The following is a 25538-nucleotide window of genomic DNA, read 5'->3' on the forward strand; positions in this document are numbered from 1 at the left end:
AAAAGAACACAACAATAGGAGAAACTCTCTCCTCCAAGGGTTTCCCCTTGACAAAGAGCTAATGCTCAATCTACCAAAAACACTTCCTATCCATCCTATTCTCCTTTCCTATTTATTTAACTAACACTAACTAACACCTTAAGTAACTGATTCTTACTATCTTAACTAATTTCTATTCTCCATTTGTAGTAACAATACTCTCCTCTGCTTGAACAACCTTGTCTGCAAGGTTGAAGTCAAAAGGCCAACAGACAGGGAACCAACTAGTTCGCAGTGGAGCTTCATTACAAGCCACTTTAAATGAAGTGAATAAGTAGCTTTGAGTTAGTGGGATAGCTGCAATAATTAGTGGGACAACTGTTGCAATTACTGGGGTAGATGTTGAATTTAGGAGACAATAGTTAGTGGGACAGCCGTTGAATTTAGTGAGACAACGGTTGTAGTTAGTGGGACAGGTAATTATTTCCATCACATTTTGTCCAGTTACAATTGTTTTTACAAAAGTTAGGTCTCCTTTAATCTGGATTTGCTGATTTTGAGTGTTGAAACTCATTGTTAAAGTCTTCCAATTCACCTTAACATCTCCTAGGTAGGCCAACCAAGTTACCCCAAAAATTAAATCAACCTCTCCTAAGCCAAAGAGGAAAAAGGTCTCTTTAACCACGTAGTTTTCCAGTTGTACCTCTATCTGCCTGCAATACCCACTCGTTTGTTTCTTCTGCCCATCACCTAATCGCACACAGTAGGATGAAGTTATTTCCACTTGCAAACCAGGAAGACTTACCAGATCCTGTGAGACCAAATTGTGACTTGCTCCGCTATCAATCAATATTAGCACAGATCTTCCCTTCATTGTTTCTTGCAGCTTCATAGTATGAGATTGAGTCAAACCTCGAACTGAAAAAAAGAGAAAGTTCCATACATTGATGTTCAAAATTAATGATTTCGTTTATAGCACTTTTCCGTCTCATTTCTCCTTACTCCTCTACTTCTCCATTCCCTTCTTCTTCTGCCAATATGATGACCGACAAATTCTTCTCTGGACAACGATGCCCTAGATTGTATGCTCCTCCGCAATGAAAACACTTTCCTTCTTCTCGTCTTTTGACATATTTAGGGTACGGAAGACTTCTTGATCCTCTATTCCTCATTCCCCCGGCTGAGTTTCCTCTTACGTTTGAGTGACTCGTCGTTCGTCCCATTCCCCCCTTTTGTAGTGTTGCTGCGACTACTAGAAGCCATTTGCAAGATTCCCTTTCCTTTAATAAAAGGCTCCATTCGTGACACTATTCTCGAACCTCCTTTGTACCAGAAACTAGAATTAGTATTTCGATAAGACATCTCTCCGCTTGTTCTTACTTTTGTCATTGCATCCTCTACATTGTGCGCAATCTCCATGGCTTGAACTAAACCTTGTGGATCATGTGGCTTGATTTGGTTACGTATTTATGTTAGTAATCCCGCAAAAAAATATGCCAACAGTTGTTCTTCTGAAACCTAAGGAATTTGAGACGCTAACAATTCAAATTTCTAGATATAATCTTCCATCGTATCAATTTGTCTTATTGCCGCCAATTGTTCGAACACTGTGTTGTGGTCACTGCCACCAAATCTCCTACTCAACGCTGTTGTCAGCTCCTCCCAAGAGGGGTTCTTGGTTTTTTGTCTCGAAAACCTGAACCAATGACTTGCGTTCCCTTCCATATTGATGAAAGCTAGACATAACTTTTCTTTTAGGGTAACATTCTACATGATACAAACCCAAATGCAATTGGGGATCCTTTAATCAGAGAAGAGAATGGAAAGAACAGGTGGGGCAGGATATATGAGAGGAAAAGACCTAGGAAGAATCACATGGCACAGTAGGAGGAATAAGTTGGTTAGAAGAGAGAGAAGAAAGAGAGATAGTGGGAGTTAAAAAGAATCAAGAGGTAGCAATCGGGGAGGGAGGATCATTTTTGGAGGGGAACTGTGTGGTTGCTTCTTAGGAGCTTGGCTTTGGGCAGTTGGATATTTCTATCCTTCAGTATTTCGTATTTTCAATCAAACAACATTACTGATTTCATTGCTTAATTTCTGATTTCTTTATTTCTCCAATCTCAATACAAACCTCAAAGAACTTCTCCACTCTTGATATCCACCCTAAGGGATCGCTCCCTTCAAACGTTGGTAGTTCCGCCCTTTTCATCCACAGCCTCTGCACATCTGCATCTTCCTCATCAGGTTTGTTGTTGTGAGCATATCTTTCTTCTTTTCTTCCCTCACCATTAACTGCCTTCCATGACTCACCCTCCACGTATCCGGTAGGTCGGACCAGTTGATAAGAACTCAGAAATGAAAAGAGGATAAAGATTAAAATTCTTCATTGAATAGACGGAAAAAGAACACAACAATAGGAGAAACTCTCTCCTCCAAGGGTTTCCCCTTCACAAAGAGCTAACGCTCAATCTACCAAAAACACTTCCTATCCCTCCTCCTCTCCTCCTTTCCTATTTATTTAACTAACACTAACTAACACCTCAGGTAACTAATTCTAACTATCTTAGCTAATTTCTCTTCTCCATTTGTCCTAACATTAACCCTAAACCTAGTTTTCACTATATTCAATATATTCTATAAAATTTCATATTCCGTTACAATTTTAAATTGTTATTTTACAGTTATTAGGTGGTTATATTGGTTTGTAGCTATTTTTTACATTACTCTTTATATTTTGCTGTGTTATGCTTGTGGGTGTCGTGGTACATTTATTTTTTAGACTCTCTTAATGAGACTTTTTTTGTACATTCACAAGTGTTGAATAAAGCACATCTTTCATTAATTTTCGTATGTTTATGTTTACTTCTCTCAAAATCTAATATGAATTGTAGGGATAAATTATATCCATCATAAATTAGGATTTTCACTTATTAGATCTATGTATTCTATTTAAGAGCAATTGGTTCTTTATGAATAATATAAGAAATAGCTCTTACCCCTTCATTTTTCATCTCCATCTTTGTAAGAGACCCCCTTTCCTTTGATCTTTAACCATGGTTGTTGTTCTTTCGCATAGTAAGTTTTTGCAACATATTTTTCCTTAAAATAGGTTTGCTCTATTGCAATCCGTATGGCTTTTGCTAAATTGAAAAACATACATGTGTCACTGATTTTTTGAACCACTAAGTTCCAAAACCAAGCTATGATCATGGAATTTCATCCCATGACCTATATGTAGGATCATATTTAGTAGAAACACCATAGGTTAAATGGTTAGCCTAGCCTTTCCCTTCCCCTCCAAGATGGTCTCGATGAGTTGAGACTATTTTAGACGATTTTTTTTTTCCATTCAGCTGATATGTTGAACTAACACTTTATAATCTTCCTACATTGTGAAGCTTGTCACCATTTTACATTTCAGCCATTACAATTATGTGTAATTAACACATAGAGAAATAGATCGATCTGAGACAAGTGCAATTAATGTATTCAAATGAACTTGTATGGTTTCTTAACAAGTGCAGTTTGTGTTGCTTTATAGTTGCCGTCCGTAAGCAATGTACAAACAGAGCCTATCATCTTTCAAGTTGATAGGCTAAATTTGGCTCTCGAAGAGAATTCTGATTTTCAGCCATCTGAAAATCCAACAAGGTAGAGAAATTAGAGCCTTCCCAATTATCTTGTGAGGAGTCTTGTAGAGTAATTGCTTTGCTGTTACTACATTTAAGTTTTTTTTTTCTTGCTACTTACTTTGTTGTTTGCAGTAACACCACATCAAGTTCGTCCTCGAAGGGTAGCGGCTATGGTTTTTCTGATAAGGTTTGGTTCTTTCATCTCTAAGTGTATTTCCATGAGTCATCTACTATTAGTCATGAAATAGTTGTAAAGCAATAACACTTTCACTCATTTGGGGGAATTTGATTTATTCACTTCATGCCTTTAGGGGACTGTCAGTTTTTCTCCTTTTCCTTCCATTGAAGTTGTTACCAATTTCCAGGAGAATTGTCAGTAACATGAAAAATATGAGTAAATTACAATTTTGTCAAGTGGAAATCTCCATTGATAGTTTTTTACGTATACAATTGTTCCTCCATTTCTTAAATTCATGGCCAAGAATTCCTTTCAACACGAACATAATTAAGTTGGGGATTAAGATAATTTCAGGGAGTAATAGTCATGAAGTTGACAAATTGCAACAGAGTTGACAGAAAGGGACTAATTAATCTGTGCTGAAATTGAAAGATATAGGGACTAATTTGTATGCACATAAACTTTGAGAGACCAAATAAACATAGAGGTTTCTCATTCAATCATGAAATTTTACATTGACTCTAATATGAAGATGTAGGCAGAGGTAATTTCCTTATAATAGGTAGAGGTTATTATGTATTTGAGCAAAGTACAAAGAAGATTAGGTTAAGTGTTGGTAGTTTCTTCAAAGGCCATTCACTTGCCGATTAATATCAATATGTAGTTTTAATTTAATTTCTATTGACTTTGGACATTCACCAGATTGCAGATGGAATGACTATACAGATTCGTACGGTTAATCTATTAATTGAAACTCGTGGAAGTGCTTGTTGCCAAGGGGAACCAACTCGGTAAGATATTTATGTAGGTGCTCTGAATTGGGTAGCATCTTCAGGTTGTTTATGCTCTATACAATGACTGTCAATTATTATTGTGGATTTCTATAAATTGAAAATTGATATTATTGTATTAGCATAGATGTAGTGGATCATTCTATGGGGTAACATATGGCCAAAGCCTGATGTACTGTATCTGTTTGACTCAGGGACTTTGGCATATTTCACCAAAAATCTATGTATAAGTGTTGAATAAGATGAAAAAAGCTTAGGGATAAATCTCCCCTTGTGTAAAACATACATAAAGGATAGTTTATTTATAATGATAATGGGCTGAGCCCAACTACTAGAGAAAATACTACATTATCTAACACTCCCCTTCAAGCTGGTGCATATAAATCGTATGTACTAAGCTTATTACGAATATAGTCAATTCTAGGTCCTTGAAGAGACTTAGTGAAAATATTTGCTAACTGATCACTCAAGTTGACAAACTTAGTCTTGATATCCTCGGATAAAAATTTTTCTCGAATGAAATGATAGTCAATTTCAATGTGTTTGGTCCTCTCATGAAAGACAAAATTAGAGCTAATGTGAAGAGCTAATGTGAAGAGCAGCTTGATTGTCACATATGAGTGTCATTTGAGTGACATCTCCAAATTGCAATTCTTGAAGCAATTGCTTAAGCCAAACAAGTTCACTAGTGGCTAAAGTCATAGTTTTATATTCTGCTTCTGCACTAGATCTTGCCACGACACTTTGTTTCTTGCTCTTCCAAGATATCAAATTACCACCAATTGAGACACAATATCCAGAAGTAGACCTTCTATCGAAATGAGATCCTGCCCAGTTAGCATCTGAATAGCACATAACTTGTGCATTGGGGTTGGAATCATATATTAAACCTTTTCCAGGAGATCTTTTGATATATTTTAATATGCGAATGACTGCATTTGGATGGTCTTCACATGGGAAATTAAGGAATTAACTTACCACACTAACTGCAAAGGAAATGTCAGGACAAGTAACAGTAAGATAATTCAATTTTTCAACTAATTGTCTATACTGTTCAGGATTTGAGAAAGCCTCCCCCTGATTTAATAGAAGTTTGATATTAGGATCCATGGGTGTTTCTACAGCTTTAGAATTCATTAACCTAGTTTCCTCCAAAATATCCAATGCATACTTCCTTTGAGATATGACAATACCATTGTTGGATTGTGCTCTTCAATACCTAGGAAATATCTGAGAACAATGTCATCAACATATACTGAAAATAGCGACAAATATGTTGCTTTAAGAGGGAGATGCCAAGGTAGTCATTTCTTGTGAGAACAATGTCATCAACATATACTTTTAAGTAGATACATCTAGCATTGGAGTGACGATAAAAAATTGAATGATCCGCTTCACTACTAGACATGCCAAATTGTTGAACAACACTGCTGAATTTTCCAAACCAAGCCCGAGGAGAGTGCTTCAGGCCTTATAAAGATTTGTGAAGACGACATACCAATCCAGAAGACCCCCCCTGAGCAATAAAATCCAGAGTTTGCTCCATATAAATTTCTTCATGAAATCACCATTTCAGAATGCATTTTTGACATCAAGTTGGTGAAGAGGCCATGTCGAAGAGCAGTCAATGCAATGAATAAGCTAACAAAGGCCATTTTGGCCACTAGAGAGAAGGTATCACCATAATCTAAATCAAAGATTTGTGTGTAGCCTTTGGCAACAAGACGAGCTTTGAGACGGTCAATAGTACCATCAAGGCCAACTTTATAGACCCACCTGCAACCAGCAACAAATTTCCTAGATAGTAATCGGACAAGATCCCACGTTCCCCTATGCTTGAGAGTACTCAATTCATCAAGCATGGCCTGACGCCAACCAGGATGGGCTAATGCATCATCACCTACAGATTTTGGAATTGACATAGAGGAAATAGACGAAAGGCATTTATAGAAAGGTGGAGAGATTCTATGATAACTCAAAGCAGCATAGTGAGGGGAATGATTACGGGTAGAACGCATACCTTTACGAAGGGCAATGGGAAAATCAGACTCAGTTGTTGGAACTGGAGGAGACCAAAGTACTTGGCACTTGAAATAGTCATGTGGTGGTGGTTGGCAACGGTGTCTTCCGCTATAAACCTGAAGAGGTGGTCTATCCACACTAGGTGCATTTGAAGGTGGTGGAGGAGAATCCGAGGTGGCACTCGAAGTAAGTACACTAGGAGCATCACACACAACAGGGATATCTATAGTAGCAGATGGTGGCACACAATGAGAAGAGGGGTGTGTAAAGTAAAAAGAAGACTCATCAAAGGTAACATCGACGAAGATAAAATGACGGTTGAGGGAAGGAGAGAAACATTTATACCCTTTTTGTGAGCGTGGGAATCCTAAGAAGACATATTTGTGTGCTCTAGGAGACAAATGTGTTTATCCAAGAAGGACTAAAATCATGAACAAAACATGTGGACCCAAAAACTTTAAGAGGTAAAGGGTGTAAAGGGTCATGAGGAAATGAAATAGAATGAGGAACTTGGTTATCCAAGAATGAAGACAACATGGAATTAATAAGATAACAGGCAGTAAGAACCGCATCACCCGAAAAATGGGAAAGAACTGCACCATGAATTAAAAGAGTGCGAGTTGTTTCAATAAGGTGTCTATTCTTGCGCTCAACCACTCCATCTTGTTAGGGTGTATAAGCGCATGATGTTTGGTGAAGCATGCCATGAGAACCATAAAATGTTTAAAGGATTGAGAGAGATATTCACAACCATTTTCACTCCGCAAAGTTCGAATAGAGATCGTAAACTGAGTTTTAATTTCATGAAAGAATGATTGAAAAATAGAGAATAACTCACAACGATTTTTCATTAAATATAACCAAGTACATCTGAACTAATCATCAATAAAAGTAACAAAATACTGAAAACCTAAGTAGACTTAACACGACTAGGTCCCCAAATGTCGTAATGAACTAATGCAAAAGAGGACAAAGCCCGTTGAGAGACACTACGAGGAAAGGAACTACGACTATGTTTTCTTAATTGACAAGACTCACAACAAACTAGATAACTTGGACAAGATGGGGACAAGTTGTTGCAGTTTGGCAAGGTAAGGATGACCTAATTAAGTATGAAGGAGGGATGGTGATTCCATAGCTGCACCAACATGTGAAGGAGGACGAAGATGATACAGACCATGAGACTCACATCTAGTGCCAATCATGTGTCTCGAACTTCGGTCTTGTAAACAAAAAAATCTTTGGTAAAGGAAATAACAATTAAGAGAATGAGTTAGACGACTGACGGATAATAAATTGAATGGAGACCCAGGGACATAAAGAATATGATCAATGTATATGGATGGAAAAATATTACTAGTATCAACACCATGAGATATCAACCATTGTAACTAAAGGTAAATTATCAAGACAAAACAAAGAAGAAAACAAAGATTTGTTACCTGTAATATGATCTTGGCGCCAAAGTCTAGAACGCAAGGTCCAAGAGAATCAGAGTGAGTTCAAGCCAACAAATGATGTACCTGTGTATGCAATAGAGGCAGATGTAGTGGAATTATAACTTTGACGTTCCTCATACCATCTGAGAAAGTCATTGAAAATAGCAAGGTGTCATGTAGTATCAGATGAAGCATGATTCACAGTTGTTGATCGGGGAGGAGGATCAGAGTGGACCACCGCTACAGATCAAGGAGGACATCCATGAAGAGCATAATACTTGTCAATCTTGTGGCCTAACTTGCTACAATGGTCACACTTAGGGCGTCCTTTTCCCAGCTTGCGAGAACGATTGTGATCATCCCGCTGAGAGGCCAAGATTGAGGAGTCATCAGCATAAGTAGGTATATCAATGACTTGTTTTCTTGGCACATGCAAAAGGGGAGAACTAGTAGCAGTAAAGTTGGACACAATAGGAGAACCCAAAATCTGGTTGCAAACATGGGAATATTCATCAGAAAGTTCATGTAATGCCAACAACATGAAGAACTTTGACTGTTGGTCAAGTTCTCTGGGTGGAATGGAGGTAGGAGATAATAACTCATTAAATTCATGAAAAAGGGCATGAATTTTGCCCAAATATTTAGGCATGGGACCAAGACTCCGCGGAGCAACAACAGTGATAAGATCCTTACAAACACCATAAAGACGCTAAGTGTCATTAGTGTATAATAATTGTGTCTGTGCCCTTACGTCTTGTTGAGAATAAAGAAAATAGGGTTTGAGATTAATCTCCCTTGTGTATAAACCACACATAGGATAATCTATTTATAATAGAGAAAGGTACAATTAAAAAGGCTAATTGAAAATAAATAGAGTAAATAGAAGATATTGTTTGATATTGTGATTAACAATATCTAGCAATATCTTAATAGTATCAAACAATATCTAACCCTTCCCCTTAAGTTGGAGCACACAAATCGTATGTGCCAAGCTTGTTACAAATATAATCAATTCTACACCCCTGTAAAGACTTAATAAAAATATATGCTAACTGATCACTTGAGTTAACAAACTCAGTCTTGATGTCTCCAGACATGATTTTTTCCCGAATGAAATGACAATCAATCTCAATGTGTTTGGTCCGCTCATGAAAGACAAGATTAGAGGTAATATTAAAAGCAACCTGATTGTCACACACAAGTGTCATTTGAGTAATATCTCCAAATTGAGCTCTCTAAGTAATTGCTTGAGCCAAACAAGTTCATAGGCAGCTGAGGCCATAACTCTATATTCTGCTTCTATACTGGATCTTGCTACAACAGTCTGTTTCTTACTTTTCCACGAGATCAAGTTACCACCAATGGAGACACAATACCCAGATTTAGATCTTCTATCAGAAGGAGATCCTGCCCAATCAACATCTGAATAGCAAACAACTCTTGTATGGTTATTAGAACCATATAACAATCCTTTTCCAAGAGATCTTTTAATATACTTCAACATACGAATGACTGCATTACAATGATCTTCACATGGGGAATTAAGAAATTGACTTACACACTGATTGCAAAGGAAATGTCAGAACGAGTAACGGTAAGATAATTCAATTTCCCAACTAATCTTCTATACTGCTCAGGATCAGATATAGGGTTCCTCTGATTTGGTAGAAGTTTAGTATTGGAATCCATGGGTGTATGAACAGACTTTGAACTCACCAACCCAATTTCCTCCACAATATCCATGGCATACTTTCTCTGAGATATAACAAGACCATCATTGGACTGTGTCACCTCAGTACCCAATAAATATCTGAGTTGCCAAGATCTTTGGTCTGAAAATGGTGATAGAGGTGTTGTTTCAACTTAGAGATGTCATGGTTGTTACTCCCTGTAAGAACTATGTCATCAACATATACTATCAAGTAAACACATCCAACACTCGAGTATTGATAAAAGACAAAATGATCTGCTTCACACTGAGTAATACCAAATTGCTGAACAACATTGCTAAACTTTCCAAACCAGGTCTTAGGAGATTGTTTTAGGCCATATAGGGATTTGCAAATACAACATACCATCCCAGAAGACTCCCCCTGAGCAACAAACCCAAGAGGTTGCTTCATATAGATTTCTTCGTGCAAATCACCATTGAGGAAAGCATTTTTAACATTCAGTTGATAAAGAGGCCATTGTTGAAGAGTAACCATGGTGATAAATAAACGAACAGAAGCCATCTTTGTCACTGGGGAAAAGATATCTCCATAATCCAACTGAGTATAATCTTTGGCCACAAGACGATCTTTGAGGCGATCAATAGTACCATAAGGTTCAACTTTGATAGCAAACACCCACCTACAACCAATAATAGATTTTTCAGACGATAACAGGACCAGTTCCCAAGTTCCACTGTTATGAAGAGCACATAGTTCATCTGTCATGACCTGACGCCAACCAGGATGGGCTAAAGCTTCACGGACAGTTTTTGGAATGGTGATAGAGAAAGAGAGGAAAGACATGTATAAAAAGGTAATGATAATCGATGATAACTCAAAGCAATATAATGGGGAGAGGGATCGGAGGGCAATGGGAAGGTCAGACTCAGGTGTTAGAACCAGAGAAGACAGAGTAGTTGGCACTTGAGTGGAGTCACATGGTGGTGGTTGTGATCGGTTTCGGCGACTATATACCTGAAGAGGTGGTGGAGGAGAAGCTGACTGTGGAACCGATGGTGAAGAAGACACAATATGAAGGTCACAAACAATAGGGACACTAAAGGTAGTAGGAGAGTTGTCAAGATTGGATGGAGTCAGAGGTGAAGATTGACTATTAATATAAAGGGAGAACTGATCAAAGGTGACATCTGCAGACACAAAATAACGGTTAAGGAAAGGAGAAAAACATTTGTATCCTTTTTTTGATCTTGTAAACCTTAAGAAAACACACTTATGTGATCTAGGAGAAAGCTTGTCAAGACCAGGACGAAAATTATGAACAAAACATGTAGACTCGAAAACTCTTAGAGGTAAGGGATGAAGAGGTTCATGAGGGAATAAAATGGAATGAGGTATGTTATTCTTTAAAATCGAAGAAGTCATGCGATTAATGAGATAACAGGCAATAAGAATAGCATCACCCTAAAAATGTTCAGAAACCTCTCCATGAATTAAAAGAGTGTGAGTTGTTTCAATAGGATGTCTATTTTTATGTTGAGCTACACCATTTTGTTGAGGGGTATAAGCACAAGAAGTTTGATGCAGAATACCGTGAGAAGTCATAAATTGTTTAATAGAATGAGAAAGATATTCACGACCATTATCATTGCGCAAAACTGTAATAGAAATACCTAACTGAGTCTTAACTTCATTAAAAAAATATTTAAAAGATATGAAATAATTCCGAACGATGTTTCATTAAAAATAACCAACTACATTTGTAATAGTCATCAATGAAAGTAACAAAGTATTGAAAATCTAAAGTAGACTTAACGCGGCTAGGACCTCAAATGTCAGAGTGAACCAAGGCAAAAGGAGACGAAGCATCATGTGTCTACGAGGAAAGGAAGTACGACTATGCTTGCCTAATTGACACAACTCACACACCAAACAAGATAACTTGGACAAGGCAGGGACAAGCTGCTGTAACTTGGCATTGAGAGAGAAACCCTAAAAATTCAATGTTCTCTGATGGACACAACAATCACAAATCCAGAAAGAGGACAAGGAGGTGACTCGGGCGAGGTTGATTGGCGTGGCAAACGGCCGGCAACGCGCCATCACACGCGGCGGCCGGCGGACCTTGCGGTGGCGGCAACGACGATGGCAATGGCGGCGGCGGCGGCGACGACGACAACGACGGCAACAATGAGTGGTAGGGCAGTGGTTACAACAGTCAACTAACCTAAACTCTAGATACCTGTGTTGAATAAGATGAAAAAAGCTTAGGGATAAATCTCCCCTTGTGTAAAACATACACAAAAGATAGTTTATTTATAATGATAATGGGCCAAACCCAGAAATACAGAATGGACTGAGCCTAACTACTAGAGAAAATTCTATATTATCTAACAATAAGCATGCCTGTTTTACAATCAATCTCACTTATTATTGTGGATTTCAATAAATTGAAAATTCATATTACTGTATAGCATTGATGTGGTGGATCATTCTATGGGGTAACTTATGTCTAAATAGTGTATATTTCACCTAAGATCTATTTATAACCATGCGTGTTCCCTATCATTGTTCGTAGGGCACCACCTGTGGCATCTATTACCATGCACAACTTTGTACTGTATACGACAAATGAAAGCTGGGAGGTAACTTTGCTGATACTCATTCTTGCAATAAAAGTCAGGCCACTCGAATATGAAATTTATAGTTTTTTTATTCTGCTATCAGGTTGTAAATCTTAAAGAGGCACGGGAATTCTCCAGTAATAAGAAGTATATATACGTCTTCAAAGTACTATTTCATTTTTATTTAAGAATTATACATACCCTTTCCTTTTTGAGTTTGTGCAAGTAACCTTGAGTCCGTTGGTTTGAGCCTTTCTTCATGAAAAATTCATTTTTATTTGAATGAAGTTAACTTTGAAGAATTTTAGTGTTTGTTCAAGCTTTTGATACAAAAAATTTTAAAATTTTAAAAATTTAAATTTAAATTTGGTCAGTAGCTTCTAGAAAAAAATCTGTAATTGTATTCTACCTTGATTGAAAAATGTTTGTCTTTTATAATTTTAACGAATTAAAATATTAGCTTCTCTGCTTTATATGAAATCTGTGAAATATAAATCACATTATTTTTAAAATAATATTTTTTGTCAAAAGCTTAACTAAACAAAACCTAATTTGGAAGATTGATTTGTCTTTATATTGTTCTTATATATTACATCTCTCCTTTCATCAGAAGACCTTCGATTATGCTTTCATCAGAATGTGTTTCTGCTATATTTCTCCATATCAAGGATGTTAAGTTACTTATATTTTTATTATCACCTATTAATTCTTATTTCCCCCTCCCTCTCTTCAGAAACTAGAATGGGAATCTATGTCTTTTGATCTTTTGCCTCATCCTGACATGTTCACGGATCCTACTTTAGGCCGCTCTCAAGAGGGATCAAACCCGAGAGATGAGGATGGTGAAAAGCGAGTATTATTTGGAGCAGAGCGTCTTATAGAAGGAATATCGGGAGAAGCATTTGTAAGAAATATAGTTCCCCCAATCAGTTTTAATGAATATTCTTTTTCTTCCAGAATTTTATCTGTCATGAATCATGAAATACAGCTTGAACTTCATATTACTAGATCACGGTTCAGAGAACTGAATTGAACAGTCCATTTGCACTTGAGGTTCAGTTCCATGTTACTGAAGCTGTTTGTCCAGCATTAAGTGAACCAGGTAACTAAAAGAAGGTTTATCAGGTCTGTACTATCCATACTTAGTTGATATGAAAAGCAAAGATGTGACATGAAGTTTCTAAAACTTATATCAACAGGACTGCGTGCATTTCTTCGCTTTAAAACTGGATTACATGTCTGTCTAAGCAGGGGAAATGTAGATTTGAAGGCTAAGAAGGTTTCATATTGCCTTAACTACTTCTTCCTTTGAAACAACTATTTTTCAACTGTATTTTATTGATATAGAAATATCATAGTGTGTTTCTGAATCAATCATGACAGCGGTCAACTGAAGCTGCTAGGAATTCCATTGTGTCAATTGTTGTGGACCATATATTTCTTTGCATTAAAGACTCTGGTATGTCTTTAGCCGAAACTATTGTTATGTCAACTTATATCTCCTTTAATTATTTTAAAATATTGTATAGCTATTAGTTTTGTGTGTAAACATAGCATGAAAATAATCCTACAATTGGCATTAACTTGTAGACTTCCAACTTGAGCTTTTAATGCAGTCCCTCCATTATTCTCGGGTAATTTACTTCATTATGTTCTTGTGCACTTCATTCTCGATGTATTTCTTCTTCTTTTTATTCTTCTTTCTCTTTGGTGTTCCCTTATTACGAATATTTTGATATTAGATTGTTAGGTATATGTTAAAAATACAAAGAACTGACCCATGTTTATATTCAGAACTGGACCATTCAATGATGTAATGCTACTAGGTACATGCTCAAGCTTTGTAGTAAAAAAGGATTTGGAAACAATAAAATTTCAAAGTGTTAGAATCTTATATTGATGTTATAATTATATAAAAATAATAACTAATGATATTAGGATCAATTAGATCAATTCTTCTTAGAATATAGATTTTATGTAACTCAACTTCACAAAACTGATTTATAAAGTTAGGTTTACATCTACCCATATAATGTAATTTGATATTTTCTTTAGTTGATGTGGAATCTTCGTCATAAGCCCTTGCATTAAGGACTAGATGAGAATTGAACTAAACATTTGTGGATAGTTTGATAGCACATTGATAGCGAATGACATGCCCAATAAATCTTACAAACAAAATCTCTGATGCCAAGTTGTTGTGCACGAGGGGAACCAAGATATTCAACAAAATATATTAGACAAACTAAACAGAGAAAAGAGAGAGAAAATTGTACATGAACTGAATATTCTTATTAATCATATCGTCAACATAAATCAGAAAATGAATAACTTATGATTCCATTTTTGTTCATAGTATATTACAAAAATATATATTTTGTACAATATTAAGAGTTCTAAAAAAAAGTAGATGTCTATCTATATATTTAATATATCCTAAGAATATTAATATAAATTCTTCATGAGTCAACATTCTAAAGAATATCTCCCAAAAATTTCCCAAACAAAACTTATTGAGCAAACTCTCCTACTTGTACAACTGGTATGTATGAAAAAAATATTTTAAAATGAGTGAGGTATTTATAAGCCTTAAATATATATTTTATTAAATCAACAAACAATACAGACAATGGAGGGTTTAGGATTTGACCTACAACCATAAGACTCAATCTCATTTAGTCGTACATATGGATTTGTATTTCACTTATGATGATCCACTATACACATCAAAAGTTACTTGAGAAGTGATTAGGTAGTTGAGTATTTTTCATTAAAAACATTTCCACAATCATAATTACTTCTTTCTTAAGAATATTAACCATTTAGTAATCCACAAAAGAGATATATTCACTTCTTAATCTCGGTGATGCTAAGCAAGTATCAGATAGTTCCTGCTAAGAATATCTTAGTTCAAGGTGTTATTATGAACTATCCATATATTATGAACAGGTATAGGACATTTTCAAATACCACATAATGTGATGACAACCAAAAATATGTCATATTTTTCATGACAAATAATCTATACACTATCCAAAAATATACAGAAAGTATAAAAAATAAATATAGAGCATGTAAGTAACTTTCTTTTATCCAAGTTCATTGAATAAAAAAAGTATTTACTTTTACTTTATTTTATATGTATTTCTTAAATTATAAAAGAATGAGGTTTAAAATAATACAAAATAAAATAACATAAAATAAAAACCCAAGCAATAATTATATATAGATTAGAGTGTCATAAACTATTGAATATAATGAAAATAGGTTTGAGATTAATCTTTCCCTTGTATAGAACTATACATAGGGTAATGTATTTATAATAAAGGAGATATGAGCTAAGTCCAATATACAAGATAAAGAATAATAACAAAAAAACTAAAGATAGAAGATAAAGATAAGATATCTAATATATCTAACAAAATGTCCAACATACACAAATATAATAACAAAAATGTAAATCAATACAAAGGACCCGTGCATAATTGAAAACAAATTAATTGAAATAAATAAGTAGTAAGTGAACATAAATTAAATGGAATAGTTATAAATAAATAAATAAATAAGACCAATACATAATTAAAGATAAATTAAATTAAATAAATAAGAATGACCAATGTGTAACTAGTGATAAATTAAATGAAATAAATAAATAAAATATGTAACTAAAGGTAAATTAAATAAAATAAAGAAGACCAATATGCAACTGGAGATAAATTAAATAAAAGAAATAAATAGAATCAATACGTACCTGGACTTAAATTAAATGAAATAAACGAACAAGGCCAATAAAAAATAGAGATAAATTAAATGAAATAATAAACATGACTAGTACCTAATTGAACTAAATAATCAAATAAATAAAGGGGATAATAATTGAAAATAAATTAAATGAAAGTAAATAAAACAACTTATAATTCAAAATAAATAAATGCTTAATAGAAAACACATAAGTTTATTAAGATTAGTATTAAAAGTACTTAACATGCATTATTTATTGAAGTGATAAATAATGCATGTTAAGTACTGCTCCAAATTCTCTCTCTCTTTGTTTTCTTCTCTTTGTGTCGTATCTTATCTTTGCTTCATTTTTTTACACCTCTTCCAATTGACCTATTTATAACCAAAACTTTTCAAGTGATGATTACATGCATTAAATGTAATCTTATCATTTCTAATCTCGTTATCTTCTTTTTTTTTCTTTTCTTTTCTTTTATTATTTCTTCTTATCCCTTAGAAGATTCTTTCAAAAGATAATTTTAACATATATATATATATATATATATATATATATATATATATATATATATATATATATATATATATATATATTTCTCTTTGTGTCGTATCTTATCTTCGCTTCATTTTTTTTACACCTCTTCCAATTGACCTATTTATAACCAAAACTTTTCAAGTGATGATTACATGCATTAAATGTAATCTTATCATTTCTAATCTCATTATCTTCTTTCTTTTTCTTTTCTTTTCTTTTATTCTTTCTTCTTATCCCTTAGAAGATTCTTTCAAAAGATAATTTTAACATATATATATAATTAATTAATAGTTTTTGATTTGTTTTGTTTTCTTATTTTTTTTAATATTTCCATTTTACTTGGTCACACTATTTCCTAAAAGCTACTTGATTTTGTTTTTCAACGTCCAGACTTTATCTATATAAAATAAGAAACATTGTTTTAATAAAGGGTAAGATTTTCTAACTAAAGATAAAACAAATAATATAGTTATTTAAAAGTGGAGATGTTACAACGTCATCTGATTAAAACAACTCACTAAATTTTAATTTGTGGTGAGGTTCCCGAATGCTTTTGGGGTGATGTCTATAGTGCATGCTAATATGCTATCCACATTAATTGTATGTCATCTTCAATTTTAGATAACAAAATTCCTTGTTCTATGTTATCTATGTGAGTTTGGCATTATAAATTTAAATCTTTAGTTATCAAGTAACAATTCATAAGAAAATATCGACAGAAAGAGAGTTCGTTTAGGTTTTGATGATTTTGCTATAGGTTTGCTAATTTTGAAAATGTTGATTTGCAATGACAAAAAGGCCATTTTAAAATATGAACTTCTTGTCTTGTTCATAGTCCCTTTACCATGCCATATAATGATGTCTAGCTTCTCTTAGGAAAGATCCATTGTTTAAATGATTAACATTGCAGGCCAGTCAATCTGAAGGAGATAGTCATAGTAGCTTGACCAGAATTATAGTTGGAGGAGTATTTTTAAGGTTTGTCTTTGTACTCTACTTGTATAACTACTTAGTGGTTGCTCATGTTTGTTACTTCTAATTCAAATGTGTGTCTTGTATGTCTTCCCCATTCAACAATGTTGAAGATCCCACATTGACTAGACATTTGACTAAATTATATTATATAAATGGGTGCAAACCTCATTCAATTTTTAGGTTGAGTTAGGGTCATTTCCTAAGATTGTATCAGATTAGTGGTTGCTCATGTTTGTTACTTTTAATTCAAATGTTTGACATGTTTATCTCTTCCCCATTCAACAATGTTGAAGATCCCACATTGACTAGACATTTGACTAAATTATATTGTATAAGTTAGTGCAAATCTCATCCGATGTTGAGGTTGAGTTTAGGCCATTTTCTAAGATGGTATCAGAGTTTATCCTAGTGAGTTTTGTTAGATCTATTGTGCTATTCGTTATTAGGCCACTATTGGATCATGTTTAGACTACTTATAAGTATCTATTCTCACATTCGAGATATTAGCTCTCAACTTGGGATGTGTTGGAGATTACATATCAACTAGAGATATGACTAAATTATAGTATACAAGTGGGTGAAAACCATATCTTACAAGATGGTTTTGTATGGTTATGTTACACTTAATACAATAATGAATGAAAAAAGAAAAAATAGAGCATGTAATATTTTGATGGAGTTCCTAATCTTTTATTGTTAGTTTATGGTAGTTGTTTTTAGTTGGAAAGTTCCACATTTCCTTCATCAATCCTTAGGGTACAACTTATATATACATATGTGTGTGTTTTGGTAAACAACATTTTAGTGTCAATTGATTTTAAGTTGAAATCTTACATGGGTTTACCCTCTTCGAACAATCACAAGGTCCACTATTGCATCACTAATAGAGTTGCCACACATTCTTATGTGCCACCACCAATATCAATATATGTAGTCCATGTGCCTTGCCTCGAAAAACCAACTCTTTCAACCACAAACAAGGTTGTGGGACCTCCTAACCCATGTCAAGGGGTAGTAATGTCTCATTTGGCTTTGATTTACGTATATTAGATTTTGGTTTTGGTTTTTTTGGCATAAGTATATTTGATTTACGTATATACGTGTTCTCCTTGTCTTTTAATTTTTTTTTTTCAATGTCTACTATCAAAGCCTGTGAAAAGTAACCTGGTTGTTTGAGAGCAATGACTGAAACCATGACTACACGATTTGGATTGTGTACTCTGTCCATGAATAGTACTTTCAAAATCCCTAGATTTATGTGCAATTAATATTTTTCTATATAGTTTTAATTACGCAATTAAGAGATTTAATTACAATTCATAATTAGGAGAATTAATAGGTCGATAGTATATTTTATATTTATTGTACAAGATAATTGATCCTAAATTGTAGGGATAGATTATATCCGTCATAAATTAGGATTTTAACTTATTGTGTCTATGTATTCTACTTAAGAGGAATTGTGCCTCCATGAATAACATTAGAGACAGTTTTTCTACCATGGTATCCGTTGGAAGTCTCACATCAACTAGAGATAAGGTCAATTTAGAGTATATTTATTGGTGCCAAATCCATTTCTTAACATGATATCTGAGCCATGAGTTAGAGCCTATCCTAACAAAATTTAATATTTGTTGGATCTATTGTTCCACCCACTATTGGGTCGCTATCAGACCACCCATTAATGTCTATTCCCATGCTCTAGATGTGTATACCTCAGCTTACAAGCCAGTTTTTTTGTGATGTTGAATTAGGCTTAAAATCTACTTTTTAATTGTATCAAAACCATTTAAAATCTATTCTAGGAAGGTTTGTTGTTTTTTGGGCCTATCATGTCTCCCACACAAATATATAGTCCCACTTTTGAGATGTACACGCCAAAACAAATAGAGATAAGACCAATATATAATATATAAGTGAGTGCAAACCTCACCTCACAAGTGACAATCTTTCTAATAAACAATGAAGCCTTATTGCTACCATTGATGCCATAATATTTCTACTTTGGTCTAAGAAGGCCTGAAAAGGTAACATTGAACTCAAGCCATGAGATAGGAGGCAAATGCATTAGAAAGAAATTCAACATGGAAGATTGTTGACAAACCAAGAGAAAAAGGAATTGTAAGGTGCAAATGTGGGACTTCCTACACCTTAAACATTTTATTTTTTTGCAAAAAGGAGATAATCCATGAATCCTTATATGTATATATCGCCAACAAAATGGAATTGCTGAATAAAAATATAAGCAATTACTAGAAAAAACTAAAGCACTCCTTTTTCAAAATTATGTTCCATAAAATTTTCGGGGGAAAGCCATAATTACTCTTATTTAATTAATAAATTACCTTCTATTGTTTTTTTTTTTATTTAAATTTAAAAGTCCAATGGAAGTTATCCACTAATTTTGTCCACATGTAACTCATACACTTAACCTTTCGCTTAGAATTTTTGGGTGACTCATTTGAACATGTCCACAAACAGCAAAGGGAAAGATTAGACCCAAGGCGTATTAAATGTTCTTAGGGTACTGTGTCACACAAAAAGGGTATAAGTTTGGTGCATGGTAGCTCTAGAAGGAAGGATGAATAGATCCCATAGACATTTTATAATCGCTTTGCGCGGACATATTATAGACAATTAAAGAATAAGACATAAAACAATGCACACAAGGATATATACTAGTTCACCTCACACATTGATGCTACATCTTGTATCAACTTTACTAGCACGAATATCAACCTCTCTAGGTTACAACGAGTATCAACTTCTCTAGGTATCACGAGTGTTAACATATCACGAGTATCACCCTTTCCAGGTTAGAAGTATATGCCTCTCTAGGTATCCTTTTCAATCTCTCCCTGATTCAAAACTCTCAATTACAATAGTAATAATAATCTCTAACACAATAGAGTACAATAAAGCTCATGAGTATACTTCATGGTGTAAAGGATATTGCAATGGTTATCACTTAACCCAATACCATTCTATAGAATAAGAACTTTACTCTATGCGCAAAGGATATTTTCACTTTGATTTCTCTTGAATATTTGACAATTTTGCCAATTTTCTATTTCATCAACATTTTTCTATTTCTTTTTCATTCTCTTGTTTTCTTCGTGTTGGTCTTGGTATTTATAATTGCGTTGTGTTGTGTTATTTGACCGTTGATGCATACTCAATTTAGCATATTCTCCATTTCTTCAATATCTTGTTTTTGCTTCATCTGGAAGTTCTTGATGTAACATTTAGAGAGTATTGCTTTCTGAATTATCAATTCTTCCCTCTTTTGTAATTTCAATTCTTCTCTTGAGTCTTTGATATGCAAAGTATTTCCCTTGCTTGTGATTGGTTGAAAATAATATAACTATTCATAATCTTCAATTAGAGAGGATTTCCTTTATATATTTCTTAATAGATCTTTAGTTAACGTTGATATTCTTCAGATATATCTTCACTCAAATCTTCAATCAGTGTTGATTTTCTTATTTATGATTTGTAATATGATCTTGATGTTCTCTTTGTTGATTCAATCAACAATTTCTACATTCAGATTTCATTCATCATAATAAACTTGATTGTTGTATTATGTAGTGACTTGTTGACTTTTTAATGTAGTCTGGTCAACTCATCTTGCTTCCTTCAATCATTATACTCGTTTAATGTACGATTGAGTTTTGGTCAATCTTTCATTGAGATCATCTCGTGAAAGAACTAGTCTAATAAGGATATTCAACATTCTACTTCATGAGTTGACTTTGACTCGTCCAACACTAATTTGGTCAACGTTGTTTCACTCTACTTTTCTAGTGGTCTTCCTTGTCTTGAATTATTCTTCCTTTCCTTTTTTGGATTTCTTCTTCGATCTTCATGCTTTAATTCATATAGTACCATTATAATATGGAGGCGTTCAATTGATAGAATCTATCTTTAAGATAATGTAATCTTCACATCTTTCCTTTTTGGAATTTATCTCTTTTGAAATATGTAATCTTCGACTAGGATGATATTAAAATAATATTATCTTGTTTAACATAAACAGCAAACATATTTATTCACCAATGTACAAAAAATACATATCTCATTGTTTCAAAATATAAAACCATCAAAATATCAATTGAAAAGAAACTTCTTTAAAAAAAGACCAAGACAATTACTCCGATAACTATTCCCACCACTCTCAACCTTTGTGTGCATCTTCCTCAATGTATGTAATGAGATTGAATCAGAAAGAAATTATTTTCTCCTAATTTTGAGATTAGGATAAAAATATCCCAGTATCTCCATAGTGATTAGGAAAAAAATCCATAGAATCACTCCATATTTGGACATATTTTCATTTCCTTCTTTTAAAGAATTTTATCACTTACTAGTAGAGATTACGAGAAGGTAATTTGTGCGATTGTTATCAATAAAACAATTCCTTATTTTCTTACATAGTTAAAATGTTATTATATAACCAAATTGTACCACTTGTATGCTGAAATGCAGGGACACCATTTCATTTCCTCCATGTACCTTAGTGCAACCATCAACGCAATCGGTCATAGGGGATGCTTTCCAAGTACCAACATTTGGTATTAAGTTATGAATTTAGTTTTAATCCAATAAGAATATGTTTGAGAATTTTATTTTTCTTCTGATTTCAGTTGTTTTAGGATAAAAGAGTTGTTAAGAATTTGAATCTATTTGTTTGAAACTATTAAATGTATTTTCAATATATAGGTCTAGGCCCAACTCCTTGTAATATATTTTGTACAATCTATATAGAAACATAATATCTACTTGAAAGGATTAAGAAAGAAGGTTCTTATTTTTGTTAATTGATTTGAGTAGTACATCAACTTCTATATATAAAGAACTCAAACCCTAATGTAATAATTACAAGAGATATCTTGAATCTTCTAAGAATTTCTAACAACTTTTAGTAATACATTTAATATTTTACCAACAACTTTTTATATTACCTTTAATATTCTCTTTAATAAAGTGTCGATCTGTCTCTATGTGTTTGGATCTATCATACTGCACGGGATTGTGAGCAATGCTAATAGCTTATTATCACAATAAAGGATCATAGGTTCTATGCATGCCATTATAAGAGCATCATAGGTTCTCAACCATAACAATTCACACACCCCTTGTGCCATAGTCCGAAATTTAGCTTTTGCACTAGACCTTGCAACAACATTTGTTTTCTTACATCTCCAACTCACCAAATTTCCACCCAAGAACATGCAATATCCTAAAGTGAATTTCCTATCTGTGATAGACCCTGCATAATTTGTATCAGTATATACTGCCATTTTTAATTTTTCCATTCCTCTTTCACAGTAACCTCATTTTTGGACTTGTTTCAAATATTGAAGGATCTTGGGAGAAAAAGATTCCTTTCTTCGAGTAAGCTACTTCTATTCCTTTCAAATTGGGCGGCAAACTTTTCTTTCAAGATTTGTTTCCATGTTCATAATCTCCTGCAACAATCATATCATCAACAAAGACCAAGAGTAGTGTAAGTTAATCTTCTGGGGAATACTTGATGAACAAAGTAGTGTCGATATCCCATGGAGATCATAACCTGAGTGAGTCTACCAAATCAAGCACGAGGTGACTCTGTGAGCCCATACAAAGCTTTCTTCAACCTGCACACTATATTCTCTCCTGTACACTGGTGTCATATACATGCTTTAAACAATTTTTGAGATTAATGAAATAGTCCTAGTCATTGTTCATTCCCATACAAAGATCTTAGAAGCTAACAAAAATACTAAATATCCAAGTTCTATAGATGACAAAAGATTTAGCTTTGGATATTACACTTCTCTTGGAGAAAATGAGGTCATTTGGAGGAGCAAGAAACAAAATGTTGTGGCCAAATCAAGTGAAGAGGCAAAGTTTAGAGCCATGGCCTTAGGGATTTCTGAAATAATGTTGTCAAAGATAATCTTAGAAAACTTCAACGGTGATTGGATAAACCTATGAGACTATATTTTGATAACAAGTTAGCAATAAATATTGCTTTTGTTAGATATATTGCATTTTATGTTAATTAGGGAAACATAGTCCCTATGCTAATTATGTTATTTTTACATATTTATTTGTATTTGGGCTTAGCCCACATTCTAATGATTATAAATACATTACCATATGTGTATTTTCTACACAAGGGAGATTAACCCTATACTTAAGTTTTCACTAAATTCAATACGGTATCTAGAGCATAGGGTTTCTTGGCAATTCTTTTTGTCGCCCGCTATTGTTGGAGTTTGAGTTTCGATCGACGACCACATGGTCTTGTTTGTCTTGGCCAGGCGACCACCATGCCTTCCAAATCACTACCATCGAAGGTTAGACATGCCTTCATGTGTGGTTGACAAGTTCACTCAACGTTTTTCTTCCTGCTGCATGTGGCAGCACATGCATTGTCATCTTTGGTGTCGTTGACCATTGCAAACCTTAGATAATGAAATTAAAACTCAGTTTGGAATTTCTATTCGAACTTAGTGAAGTGAAAATTGCCGTGAATATCTTTCCCATTCTTTTAAACAATTTAAGGCTTCTAATGGCTCGGTCATACAGCATGTGACATACAACTCAACAAAATAGGATGGTTGAGCACAAGAATAGACATCTTATTGAAATAACTCACACTCTTTTAATTTATGATGAGGTTCCTTAACAATTTTCGGGTGATGATATTCTTACTACATGTTGTCTTATTAATCGTATGTCATCTTCGGTTTTTTGATAAAAAAAATTCCTCATTCTATTTTATTTCTTCATGAACCTTTCCATCCCTTACCTCAGAAGATTTTTGGGCCTACATGTTTTGTTCATAATTTTTGTCTCGGTCTGCTAGATCACACAAATGCGTTGTTTTAGGATTTACTCGATCACAAAAAGGATACAGATGATTTTATCCTTCTCTTCACCGCTATGTTCTTTATTTGCAAATGTCAACTTCAATGAGTTTTTTTTCTACTTTAAGGGTCATTTTGGCGTCTGACGTGTCTCCCATTACTAAAATTAATATTCCTATTAGTTATGATCCTCCAGTTGTGTCTAGTCCACTGTTACATTCTCCTCCACCACTTCTTGAGGTTTATTGTCAAGGACACAGTTCCCAACAACAACCAAGTAACTCACTTCAAGTCCCATCTATTTTGTCTCCTCCGGTTCTGACAACTGAGTTTGACCTTCCAATTGCTTTCCGTTAAGGTATATGTTCTGCTCGTAATCACTCTCTATATTATATTTCTTTGACATACCATAGATTATGTTCACATTTTTATACCTGTCTTTCATCTATTTCTTTTGTGTCCATTCTTAAATCTATCAATGATGTCTTAGCCCATCCTAGTTGACATCAGACCATGCTAAATGAACTAAGTTCTCTTCCGAATAGTGGAACTTGGGGGCTCTTACCATTACCGTTGAAAAATCTGTTGTTCGTTGAAGGTGAGTTCTTGCGATTAAAGTGGGTCCTGATGGTGCTATTGATCGTCTCAAAGCTCGACTTGTGGCTAAAGGCTACACACAAATCTTTGGATTGGATTATGGTGATACTTTCTCTCCAGTGGCAAAAATGGCTTATGTTCGTTTATTTCTAGCAATAGCTGCTCTTCAGCAATGACCTCTTTATCAATAGAATGTCAAAAATGTTTTCCTCAATGGAGATTTTCTGGAAGAAATTTATATGGAGCAACATCCTGGATTTGTTGCTTAAGAAGAGCCTTATGGATTGGTATGTCATCTTCGCAAATCTTTATATGACCTAAAGCAGTTTCCTTTGACCTAGTTTGGAAATTTTAGCAGTGTTGTTCAATAATTTGGTATCACTAGGAGTGAGGCAGATCATTCAGTCTTTTACCATCACTCAAGTGCTGGATATGTCTATTTTATAGTATATGTTAATGACATTGTTCTTACAAGCAGTAACCACCATGGCATCTCCCAAA

At 34.1% G+C, this 25538-nt stretch overlaps 1 protein-coding gene across 8 annotated transcripts in view; it reads left to right on the forward strand.

Moving 5' to 3' along the window:
• LOC114169213 overlaps positions 1–25538 on the forward strand; it is a 39379-nt gene that overhangs the window by 6721 nt on the left and 7120 nt on the right. The window contains exons 1-13 of one of the 8 annotated variants that reach the window (XM_028054257.1): positions 508–792; positions 3521–3630; positions 3744–3798; positions 4492–4580; positions 12290–12356; positions 12439–12501; positions 13069–13239; positions 13344–13437; positions 13535–13614; positions 13719–13794; positions 13926–13969; positions 17519–17586; positions 22072–22157. In XM_028054257.1, coding sequence (XP_027910058.1) covers positions 748–792; positions 3521–3630; positions 3744–3798; positions 4492–4580; positions 12290–12356; positions 12439–12501; positions 13069–13239; positions 13344–13437; positions 13535–13614; positions 13719–13794; positions 13926–13969; positions 17519–17586; positions 22072–22157 — 1048 coding nt within the window. In that variant the 5' untranslated portion in view covers positions 508–747. Of the gene's footprint in view, positions 1–507; positions 3631–3743; positions 3799–4491; positions 4581–12289; positions 12357–12438; positions 12502–13068; positions 13240–13343; positions 13438–13534; positions 13615–13718; positions 13795–13925; positions 13970–17518; positions 17587–22071; positions 22158–25538 lie in introns of those variants that run through there. The other 7 variants (XM_028054260.1, XM_028054258.1, XM_028054261.1 and 4 more) reach the window with 7 other exon arrangements.

This window comes from Vigna unguiculata, chromosome 11 (genome assembly GCF_004118075.2).
Source record: "Vigna unguiculata cultivar IT97K-499-35 chromosome 11, ASM411807v1, whole genome shotgun sequence".
NCBI classification, from domain to species: domain Eukaryota; kingdom Viridiplantae; phylum Streptophyta; class Magnoliopsida; order Fabales; family Fabaceae; genus Vigna; species Vigna unguiculata.